The sequence below is a fragment of the Lithobates pipiens genome, unplaced genomic scaffold (genome assembly GCF_037356315.1).
Source record: "Lithobates pipiens isolate NorthernLeopardFrog02 unplaced genomic scaffold, aLitPip1_a1.2 Scaffold_27, whole genome shotgun sequence".
NCBI lineage: Eukaryota > Metazoa > Chordata > Amphibia > Anura > Ranidae > Lithobates > Lithobates pipiens.
In genome coordinates, this window is record NW_027507788.1 from 161,641,117 (window position 1) to 161,653,547 (window position 12,431).

Consider the following 12,431-nt stretch of genomic DNA (forward strand, 5'->3'; position numbering starts at 1 on the left):
TAAAACCTCCTGGAGATCAAGTGGTAATTGCTGTGATCATCATCATATTGATAGCTATTGAAGATGCTTTGGCTTCTTCTGCTATTCTGACATAAATAAATTAAATGAATTCTTCATCAGTCAGCAGCTCACAAGTGACACTTCTGCCTGGAGCTGTACAATGCATTCCTATCCGGAAATAAGTGTGCAGGGCCGGTGATGGCAGGTGAGAGTCGTGCTGGACAGATCATACCGGACTCCTCATAGCTGCTACAACACGTGTAGCTGAATTCTACAGTCAGCAGTGACATCGCTTTTCCTGGATGGACCTGAGCAGGAGGGGGCGGCCCTTCTCCCTGTACATATAACCCGAGCGAACACAGACCACGAGACAACCAGACTGGCCACCTGAGCATTCTCTCTGCTTCTGTATGTACAATACTTTTTACTTTTCTCTTGTGTATTATTCCCTCGCTCCCTATTATGTTAGAATAACTTTACCTCCTTGTATGTGTCATGTCTTTACTTATACACTTTTAAATTGCACTTTTACCCCTCTTCTTTATATGTTGTTATACCTGTACCTCCTTTACATATGTTCTACCTATAGGCCTAGTTTACACCTGCAGTCGGGGCAGTTAAAATTGAGCTTCAATTTTGCTGCCCCCCTTAATGTTACAAAGCAGATTGATGTGGCTGTACACGTGCCAGTGTATGCTTTGCATTGCAGCCATGGCAAGAACTATCCCCCCTCTCGTGTTTAGTGTGCATTACTGCTGCTCAATGCGACCCATAAAAGTCAGCAGGGCCATGGCTACTGGTTGTGTGAGGGCTTTTCAGAGTTATGCATTTACCCTCCTACATACATAACACGTGTACCCACTTTTATGTATTCTACCCTTACCCCCTCCTATACTTTTTACATTAAACCCCTCTTATTTATTCTACCTTTGCACCCTCCTATGTATTAAACTTTTACCTCCACTCATACAATGGGGTTGATTTACTAAACCTGGAGAGTGCAAAATCTGGTGCAGCTGTGCATGATAGCAAATCGTCTTCTAACTTCAATGTGTTAGCGGAAGCTGATTTGGTTTCTGTGCAGAGCTGATATTGCACCCGTTTTTAGTGAATCAACCCAAATGTCTGTCTTTATTACACCACATGTATTGGAGATTATCTTCTCACTATTGTGCCCTGTCACCTGGCATATGTCTTGGCAGCCTATACTGCTTAGGCATTGCAATCACTCTTAGTATGCTGGTCTGAGACTACTCCTTGGTATGCATTATTGTGACAGGTTTTAGTTTTCTCAGTGATCTTTGTATAGGTAAGTGTAGTACAAAAGAGCAAGAAATCTCATATGTTAGTCACTAGGTCAGACAGTGTTCCTCGGTTCAGGTCATGGTGGTGGTGTGAGGAGTTTTTTTTTTTTTAAGGGTTAAATAAGAGGTGTGGAGGCAACATAACTCCTCCTCACCGCCTAAAGAGTGATCCAACATGGCTCGCTGTTTACTATTCAGAGAACAATGCAAGTGTAAATGAGCCCATGGAGTCTTGCATGCTGTTGGCAGGTGGGCTGGATGGTGCATTTGGTCCCTTTTTGCTTGGACAAAAACATTGGAATCTCATGCAGAGGGGCTCACCACCTGGTGTGCATGAGACCTTATCCAAGTATCAGCAGTTTGTTTTGGAGAGCTCTCCCCCTCCCCCAGCTGTGGTAATTACTGATGTGAGGTTGCTGATTAAACCACCTGTGCAGAAAACCTGACCTGCTAGGCTACTTGAGGACTGCAGGTAAGAACAGCCTCTGGCTGCATTTTTATTTTCACTTTTATGGTTTAAAGGTTCAGTCCAAAACTAAACGTTGTGGCAGGGCCCCCCCCCTCACAGCCTTACATAAACTACTTTAGCAGCAAAGGTTGCATCCCATTCTTGTTGTAGCACCCAAAGTGGTCTCTTCATACGCCTACTCTTTGGCCCTTTCCTGGTTAAAACCCCCTTACCGTTTTTTCTATCCCTCAACTATTGATTTGTGGCTAGAGATCCTAGACCTGCCAACTGCTGCAGCCAGTATCCGCTCTCCAATATGATCACTCCAGCAGATACAAGACCCTCCATCCTTGACCTGGGTCACTCCTAGCTCAGCACATCCATTGATGTCTTGGGAAGGGTTTATACACATCGGATGAGTAATCAGAAAGAGCAGAGATCAGAGTGGATTATATGGGGAAAGGGGGGTCTGCCATTACACCCCTTTCAGATAGGTAAAGCGTCCTGAAAGAGTCTCTCCTGTGTCTCCAATGGGAAAGCCAGAGGGCTTTCACGCTGGATCGGTGCCCTGGCAGGACGCTAAAAAAGTCCTGCTAGTAGCAGTGTGTAATACCGCTCCTCCACCGCTCCTGGCCATTAAAATCATGGGCAGCGCGGCTATACCACCGCACCAGCGCTTTGTGAGTGGTTTTAACCCTTTCTCGGCCGCTAGCGGGGGGGGGGGGGGTAAAGTGCAGCAAAATTAACGGTAAAGCACCGCTAAAAATAGCAGCGCTTTACCGCCGATGCACCTACTGCCCCAGTGTGAAAGGGGCCTTTAGTAGGGGCATCCCACTCTTCCTTTTGGAAATTGTGTTTTTATATTGTGGAGAATCAAACCTGGAACCCTACAAACCCTGCAAGTACTTGTGGCACAATGGCAGGAGCTCCTCATCTGCCTTCTCTAAAACGTTTAAATGGCCATCTGTTGTCTGAGCCCACCACATTTCACTTGTAGCTGAAATATCACTTTTAAGTGGACTTGCACTTCAATCCATTGTTTGCCAAATTGGTGGTAAGAAAATGTCTTTTTGACCTTCATTGATTTCTTTTTTCCTATAGTTTATGCTAGATAAGTGGCAGCTGCTGCTTAAAGGATACATTCACCTTTAGCCTCCATTCACTTTGGAACGCTTTGACAGGTCAAATCTGAGCCTGTTGCCGGCAATAGGAGCTTCCCAATCGGTGCGGCACCGCACTGATTTTCAAAAGTAGTTCCTGCACTACTTCTTCAGACTTCGGGGGTGATTTCAATAGACATTTGTACATGAACCTGCACAGATGTAATTCAAGTCACTCCTGAAGTCAGACTGAAATGTGGCTTTGAACTTGCACGATTTCAAAGGCATGTTCAGTGTGAATGAGGGCTTTAGGCGCATGCCTTATGTCACACCCATATGTAGAGTGTAACATGCTCCTATGCACCAGAGCTCCCCTCTCTAACAGCAGGTGGACATCCTCACTGTCACCTTTTTTGAAACCAGTGCAGCTTTGTAGGGCTCCGCCCATACAGCCACGTTATTCAGTCAAGGAGACCTGTGAATGGAAAAAAAAACGAATAGTACTGCCTTCCACCTCGGCAGACATACTTTATATTTTGAATGGCCTGCAAGCATGCTGCCCAGCACGCTTATAGTCATTCATTCTTCCTCTAGCTTTGTAACAGTAAGCCCGTACAGGGATATAGGCAAAAAGCTAGAGGAAGACTGTGCAGGAGTCTGACTTTGTACCCACAATCTGCTGATTTGTAGGCTTTAAAAATAAATTGAACATGCTTTTTATTTTATTTATTTTTTGCTTGCAAATATATGTGAAATTTATCGTTTTATCTTAACGAGTTACTCCACTTTCGTCGGGGACAAAAAAGGGAAATAAAAAATAATAATAAAGTGTATACAATTGCGACACAAGTCCTATTGTAATTGAATGTTATTTAACTAAAGGTTACATGGTTATCTTTCCTTTTCAGTCTTCAGTGCTGTAATTTTCTGTATAATGCAATATGGCTACCAGGAGGTTTTCTGGTAGCCCCCCCCCCCCCCCCCCGAAACATAATTTTCTGCTTGTGTGATTGGATCACAGATTTTCTCCAGAAGTCTTCACTAAGACCCCTTTCACACTGGGGCATTTTTTCAGGTGCTTTTGAGCTAAAAATAGCACCTGAAAACGCCTCCCCTGCAGCCCCAGTGTGAGAGCCCTGAGTCCTTTCACACTGGAGCGGTGCGCTTGCAGGACGTTAGAAGTCCTGCAAGCAGCATCTTTGGGGACAGTGTATACAATAATGAAATCACTGGGAACCACTGCCAAAGTGCTTTGGCAGCAGAGCTTTTAACCATTTATTCAGCTGCTAGTGGTGGTCAAAAGCGCCCTGCTAGTGGCCGTAAAGCACAGGATTTACCGGGGGAGGGCGCGCGTCAGTGCCGCTTTACCGGGCCCTCCACCCCAGTGTGAAAGCAGTCTTGGATATGTCAGATTTCAGGCATCCCCTGCAACAAAAATATAATTGGTGAGATACTCCTAAGAGGAAATCGCATCTTAAGGGATGCAATTTTCCTCATTGCTGCAGGTGCAACAGCTGATTGATTGTAAAATCAATCCCATTAAATTTACTTCCCACATAGACACGGAGAAACACGCAGGTATTTCTTCAGAATAACAAAAGGTAGGAATCTGCAAAAAAAGTTTGTTAAATCCCTGCAATGTATGTTGATCACCCAGAGGGGGAATGTCTTTTCTCAACAGAAGTGGAGTTGCTCTTTAATGGAGTTGCACAAGTTCAGCAGTAATATGGGAAAGTGAAGTTACACCTGCCAGGAATAACTTGGCAAGTGATCTCATTTCATAGTAAACCAGAGCGTGCGTCCGGTTTCATTCTGTAGCGTGCGTTTGCACTGGGCTTGTGGTGTCAGGTAAGACTAAACTGTATTTAATACTGTAATTATGATTGCACTTCAAGCACCCTCTGGCACATGGCAGGATCGCTGGATTCTGGGTAAACTTAAGTAGCTACAAAACTGACCTTCCATGTAAACCTGAACTGGATAACATTTAGTTTGCTCAGTGTAACCTTAAACCATTGCTATTTTTATTTTATTTTTTATGAAATTATTTGGTCCTGCATCACATCTCAGTTCTACTGATCTCCTGTAGTCTCTTTGCAGCCACTTAATGTCTACATGTACTCCAGCGATGGGCTCAGGGGAGATTTTCTGGGCCGTTTTTGTGTATTGAGATGGTCACTTGTCTCCATCAGAAGCCCATGTGATAATGCAGATGTGTAATTGGGAGACGGGGACAAAATGTTACCCTATAACAGTAGGTGCCTGAAAAAGGAACATCAAGCTGGATCACCAGGAGCTATTCTAATAAAGGACACAGATCCAAGATGATTGAAAATTAGGTTTGAACAAAAAGTGGAATAGGCTAAAGTAGAGGTACTTCATCCATTTAATACTACTAAAAATGAAAAGAAATGCATGTTTAGAACTTTACTGGTGCCAAGAGAAGGAATGTCCTAAACATGTAGTTCTTTTCTTTTTGAAAAGTAGCTGAGAAAGGGTTAAAAACCCCTGCAAAGCACCCCTGCAGAGGCGCTTTGCTGGCGATATAGCTGCGGTGCCCCCTTGATTTCAATGGGCAGGAGCCGTATACACACTGCTCCTTCGCTGCTCCAAAGATGCTACTAGCAGGACTTTATTTTTATTTTTTTACCGTCCTGCTAGCACAACGCTCCAGTGTGAAAGCCCTCAGGGCTTTCACACTGGAGGCACAGCAGCGGCTGTTTCAGGTCGGTTTGCAGGCTCTATCTTTAGCGCAATAGTGCCTGCAGGACGGCCGAGTGTGAAAGGAGTCTTAGACCCTGGAAGTAATTCACCTGCTCACCTCATTAGCACACACCCTGCACCTGTTCTCCTCAATTAAATTGATCCCACCAATCCCTGTACTCACATGTAGGTTGTAGTATTGAAAACGGGAAAAGTCTGTAGAGCTCACCATACACTATACCAGTGTTTTCTCATCTCCAGTCCTCAAGGCACACCAACAGGTAATGTTTTTTCAGGCTTTCCATTATTTTTCACAGGTGATTTGATCAGTTTCACTGCCTTTGTAATTACCACAGCTGTTTCACCTGAGGGAAATCCTGAAAACATGGCCTGTTGGGGCGCCATGAGGACTGGAGTTTATAAACGCTGCACTATACAATCTGTACATCTCCTTTATCTCCTTTTAGTGATGCCATCAACTATGGAGTGCAAGGCCATGCCTATCTGGAAACAGAATGATTGGCTAGATAGGCATGTCCTTCTGTTATATAGCTTTGATAAATTGAAGCCCATGTTCACATTGGGCTGATTTGGAATGCGATTTGACATGTCAAATTGCATGCCAAATTGGTGGCTATTGCTGGCAATGGCACCATCCGAAACGGTGCGGTGTTGACTTTGCGGCACTGCACTGATTCACAAAACTAGTTCCTGTACTACTTTTGGCCACTTCGGGGGTGATTTGAATGGACCTCTGTGCATGAACCTGCTCTGTTGTCTGTCAAAAGCTGGACTGCGTTGCCGGTTAGAAATTGTGCCAGTTCAGCTGAACTATTTCTAACCTGCATTCAGTGTTAACTAGGGCTAAAGGATATACTACAATCGGAGTGTATGGTCAGTTTTGTACAAGTACATAGGGGGGAGTGGACAAAGACACTGGCTAGTGAATTGCTTCTTAACAGTTTTCATGTCCCAAATCTACGTACCAGGAAGTCATGAAATTTTCAATGGAGCAAGCTGAAGCTGGACAGGTAAAGCTGTCCTAAAATGCTAGAAAACGCTTTATCTTTTCTGCAACAGAAGTACAATAATATTGCCCTTTTTAAGTGGGAGCGACGGGGTGTGTCCTATGCCTACATTTCTACTCTTGCTAATGTGTTTCCCTTGTTCCCATCGCAAAAACTTGGTAGGTAAGGATGAGCTCAGGCATGTTTGCAAGTCCACGTGCCTGCGCCCGCCAGGAAGCTGACACTCTGCAGCGCTAATCGCAGACAGTGAGACCTTTTCCGAGCTGTGCAGCCGTGGATCGGTAAATGTCTCACTGCCTGTGTTTAGTGCTGCGGAGTGTCTGTTTCCTGGTGGGCGCGGGCACGTGAACTTGCGAACACGCCTGAGCTCATCCTTATTGGTAGGTATGCATTGAAGTTTTTTTTTTTTTCTTAGAACAGAAGCTACCCACAGACTATAATTAAATGTATCCTTGATGGGTTTTCTATTTTGCGTGCTTAATCATGAGGCTTATGATTAAGCATGCATAACGCGGAACGCGTCAAGGCTGCATGTGATTCCAGTCAATATGTATCTTCTTCATGAATAAACCTCTTGATTGTTTGGCTTTGCTTTGAAATTTAAACAAGGTTAGCTCACCCCACCATAAATTCTCCAGCATCCTCCCAAGAGTTACAATTGCAAAGATCCCTTTTGCAAACATCAGCACATCCTGTGTAAGTGTACAAAGCTGTCTTTATTTGAATACTTTAGAACCATTGCCATCAGTCATGACCCAGAACAAGTGTATTCTTCTAATGGTATTCATGGTTTATTTGGATTATTAGGCTTACTTACTTGGGGTGAGGGGGGGCATTATAAACATGCAGTTGAGTGTATCACCAAATGCAGCGAGACCAACCTGTACACATGCTGCGGCAAGAATTAAACCCCCGTTATGTTCAGCACCAGTACCACCAGGCAAACCCATTTGAGTAAAAGGGGGTCTCACCGTAAGCAACCCCCCCAAACCGCTAAAGCAACCAGGTGGGGGTGTAGACCTCACCCAGGTACGTGCAGTCAGGGGAGGCAGGTGAGGCAGAGCCTGACATGCCATGAACATAAAAAAAACATAGATCGAGCTTTGAGGGTCCTAGTTCGGCGGGCACTAAAGTTAGCCTGATTTTTGTATGATGTGAAAGATGATGTTGTGCCAAATGGATACCTAACATGTCATGCTTTAAAATTGAGCACACTCGTGAAATGGCACCAAACTTCGGTACTTAAAAAAAGACGCTTTAAAATTCTTTACAAGTTACATGTTTAGAGTTGGAGGAGGTCTAGTGCTAGAATTATTGCTCTCGCTCTAACGATTGTGGCGTATGTAGACTGTGTGTATCTGGCTCCGATACTAGCTAGGGCCTCACCAGCCACTGACCTCACCACACGTCCCTGCTATCACTCGCTGAACGTGACCCATTGAAGTCAATGGGGACATGCCAGAACTGGCACATGTGCAACATGTTTGTGGCATGATGGTGTGGACTTTTTGGAGGTAAATAGCTGGAATCTGCTCCTTGCTCCCTGTTAAAGATTGCTTTTCAGAGTGACCACATATCACTCTTCAGAGGGATAACACTAGTGTAAACAAGCCCTAAATCTGCTGATAGCTACATGGGCCAGCATGCTTAGATGTGAAACATACGTCTTTGCAATGCATCGTTTCTGGTAGATCTAAAGGATTGTATAGAGATTGTACAATTTGGTTGTAATTTGTGTGGCCAGCTTTAGATAGTGATGGGGACAGGGACGAGTGAGAAGGGTTCTACCTTAGCCAACTAGTTATCTAAGTTGAATAGATAGTCTGTACTTTGTGACCTTTTAGCAGTGCTCTGTAATAGCATAATCTAGAAATGTGCTGTCTGGAGATAAAGCAGAGTTTATCGTGCAGCTTTGTATTCCAGCAGAGACCACATGCAGTGAGGACGCTCAGTGAGGAGGAGGAAGCCACCAGTCACAGCAAGGTAAACACTGGCAGCGACTGGCTGTCTTGCTGACACAAGAATGCCACTTATGTGCACTTTTTCCTCCTAGCTCAGAGTTGTCGCCTCCCCGACTCCCGTCTGTGCTGCCATGGCGACGTCTGGCCCATTCTGGTCAGTCTCGCTGCTCTCTTGAAATTGCAGTCTCGTCCAGCCCAGATTCATTAATGTTCAGGTTTAATCCCAGAGAAAGGTTTTTGGCTGTTTGGGATTTATTACTCTGCGGCGAGCTGGGATTTGACACAATAAAATAGCGGCGATTCCTGACATCCTTTCTTATCAAGTGGCATCAGATCTTCCCTCCTGGATACTAGAGGGAACCAGACAGACTTACAGCTTGGCAGGAGGTCTGTAGAGTGACTGGCACATCAGAGAGGGCACGAGCACTAGGAGACCCATCAGAGAGGGCACGAGCACTAGGAGACCCATCAGATAGGGCACTGGTCCCATGGGACCTTTAAGAGCGGGCACATTGAGTGAGCCACAGGCTCTATGGGACATCATGGAGAGGGCACAAGCACTGGGACACAGCAGGCAGGGCACAGACACTGTGGGACACATTGTAGAAGGCATAGGCACTATGTGATACATCAGAAAGGGCACAGATACTGGGACCCAACAGAGTGGGCGCAGGCACTATGGGACACCTAAGAAAGGGAACAGATGCTGGAAGATCCATCAGCAGGCAAAGGCACAATGGGGCAAATTGGATGAGAGCCCAGGTACTGTGCGACTGTCTAGCTGTTGCAGCTGACTTGCTGGTACACTTAGTGCCTCAGCATCTGTAAAACTGTTTTCCCACCCCCTTTGTAGAGGCTTAAAACGTTGGACAGAATTGATTATTGTGAGTGCGATTCTTCAGTTTTATTTACATTGTTTTGTTTTTTATCTATTTTTTTTTTTTTTAGCCCCCGCAATTAGATGGCTTCTGCGCCAGGTTTGAAATCTGAGAGATTGTCGCTACTAGAGGACGGAATCCCCCCAGCCAAGAAACCCAGGTATTTGTTTTATTTAATGCCCTGTAATGGGAGCCCTAGGGGAAGTGAACCCAGATCCCCCGTTCCTGTCTCCCTCCTATGTGATGTAATCATCTTCCTTGAGGGAACAGAGGACTCCCTCAAGGTCAGAGGAAGACTCGCAGGATGAGAAAGCAGGTGAGAGAAGAATGTCAACAACAGTAACCTATATATTCTGCTGATGATGCGTTTAAACTGACATATTTATAAGAACGTTGTCATGCTGTGATTAGACGCTTGGTGGAAGCAGCTGTTATGTAAATTGTAAAGTGCCAGCGTGTTATGTAGTTTGTACATTATGTAATCTAATAATGCAGAATACAAACTCAAGAGGGGGAGATGAGGATAGAACATTCAGTAAATGCATTTGTATTCTCTTTATTGTCTTGTTTGTATTGCTAAAAAGTGAATTTAAAGGCTATGTTTTATTTATTTTATTATAGCTTATAGAAGAATTTGGCAGGCCATACACTGTTCCAATCTCAGACATTCAAACCGTGTATGGGCAGGCTGAATGTACCAAGCTGATTAATCAATCAACTTGGGTACAACCAGCATGCCGAGTTTTACCTGCGATTATTGCTGGCGGCTGCTATAGCCTCTGGCACTAATCGCCGTCTTCTCCCAGCGGGAACCGCTTCCTCTGCCCTCTCAACGCCAGGAGAAGGCAATGGCCCACCAGGAAGGATTCCCTCATCAACATTGTCTATGTTGATGGGGGAATCGAGTGTGTGTGTGTGTGTGTGTGTGTGTGTGTGTGGTTTTTTTTTAAAGAAATTTGCTCCATGTATGGCCGGCCTTAGACCCTCAGTTAAATTACATATTTAGTCAGGTTGAAAAAAGACACAAGTCCATCCAGTTCAACCATTAAATTATAATTGTTGTGTCCCTGCTGGGGTGATTCACTCTTTGTTCTAATAAATATTTTCACCAAAATAAAAAGTGATGGGAAATCCAAAATGTAAGTTATAATCGTCCGATGGGAACACCCATTCCAATGACCGCTGTGCAACATGGGAATCCCCCTCACTTTGTGGAGATGTACCCGAATTTCCTCTGGCTTTACCAGGACAAGGTGACCAGAAAAATCTCCCCCGTGTGACATGGCCAGCACAGAAAAAAGACAGATATAAAACCTTTCTTGCCCCTACTTCCTTCTACTGAAATTGCCTACTCTGACTTCACCACACACTGTACACTTCTCACAATTTTGCATTGGAAGCAGCAGCAGCAAGTCGGTAGAGCCTGCATGACTTTCTGGCTTCAGGACATCCAGCATCATCTAGCTCATTTTCCCCAGCCTGACTGTCCCTGGTCCGCCTCTTTCTTTCATTGGATTTAAATTCTTTCAATTTATAGAGGTTTACCATCACATGTGAGTGTTACCTAGGAATGCCCACTCCTTCAAGCCGATCTCCACCCATCAAAGGATTTTGATATTTGCGTAAAATAAATTCCTCCCATTGCTTGCTATGTACAGCTCCTTGCTGGCCCCTGCCACCAACCATGATCTGCCTGCACAGCATAGAGAAGCATAGAAACCAACTGATGTTGCTGTGTCTGAACTAAAAATATGTAATGAAGGTTTTATTATTAACATGTTGATGAAGGATGGAAAGGGGAAGCAGGGAATGCAAAATATAAGCAGGTTAAACTTCAACTTTAACTTTGTGCAGAACCATAGGATATGATGGTACACTATATAAATGTTTTTAATAACTAAGGTTCTGTGTCAAAAGCTCGGGGACTAGGATAAGGTATTATGTGTAAGATGAAGAGGGGGAATAGTTGCTTCCAACAGAGCCAAATCACAAAGGTTTGTGAAATGACAGGGTCCCTTAAAGCAGTAGGTATTACCTTCAGAAAGCACACTTGTATGACCTTAGATTTATTATGTGACCGTTCTCGTATTATTCTGATCTTCCACAATACTTGTGGTTCTGTTCAATCCCACCCTCCTGCTGATGGGCAGAAGTTATCTGATCAGAACCCCACCAGTTGAAGTAAAGAGGTATTCCAAGCTAAACATTCTGGGGCCCTTTTATAATTTCAAAAGGATTTTTGGAGTTGCCATACATTTTAACCCAGATCTCCATCCCACCAACAGTCCTTGAGCAATGCAGGGGTTAATCCTCGAAGTATACAAGTCAGGAATGCTTGTCCCACCCATCATAGCTCTAGGATGTTTCCATTATTGTTCTGCTAGCTTAGGACCATCGCCCTTTCCCGGTCTGCTGACTCCCTCATCCTGGTGAGATCAGGCAGAGAAATGCTCTTTTATGTTGGTAAATGAGGTGAAAATGGCTTTTATTAGATTGTGTGCACCTCCAAGAAAAGCTCAAAGGGTCATACAGCTCACTTCATGAGATGAAGAGACCACTATTAAAATGTTCTATTTAACTAGTAAAAAGTGTCTTGGCACACTGACCCTTTCATCCAGCCTTTAAATGTTTTGCATTTGTTATTTCGTTTTAAAAAGAATTTGATTGGCTTTTCAAGTTTAACAATAAAAAAATAAAAAAAAGAGTGAACAGCGGGCAAAGGCACAGTGAAATAGTGCAGATAGTACAGCAAGGGAAGAAGCACTTCATAAGAGACTTCACAGTAGTATATACCAGTGACTGTTCTGAATTACCACCAAACGCACATGGAGATCATAACTGAAAAGGTCAGGGTGGTGCACCAGTCAGTGAAGGTTGTTCTTTGTAATTGATAACCATCAGCTTAATATGCAAAGAAATAAAAAGGAGGGGAATCCATGAACATTTGCGAAAACCTCAAAATAGGGAGAAAGAAGTGAAAAGAAAAGTGGGGTACATTTAGATGGACAA

General features: G+C 44.2%; 1 protein-coding gene across 22 annotated transcripts in view; it reads left to right on the forward strand.

The window, feature by feature from the left end:
• The window catches only part of FAM118B (family with sequence similarity 118 member B), a 139,782-nt gene that overhangs the window by 78,927 nt on the left and 48,424 nt on the right, over positions 1 to 12,431 (forward strand). For 6 of the 22 annotated variants that reach the window (XM_077457791.1, XM_077457801.1, XM_077457806.1 and 3 more), the window contains one exon: positions 9,493 to 9,582. In XM_077457791.1, coding sequence (XP_077313917.1) covers positions 9,506 to 9,582 — 77 coding nt within the window. In that variant the 5' untranslated portion in view covers positions 9,493 to 9,505. Of the gene's footprint in view, positions 1 to 196; positions 409 to 8,506; positions 8,567 to 8,662; positions 8,699 to 8,767; positions 8,932 to 9,492; positions 9,583 to 12,431 lie in introns of those variants that run through there. The other 16 variants (XM_077457789.1, XM_077457813.1, XM_077457800.1 and 13 more) reach the window with 10 other exon arrangements.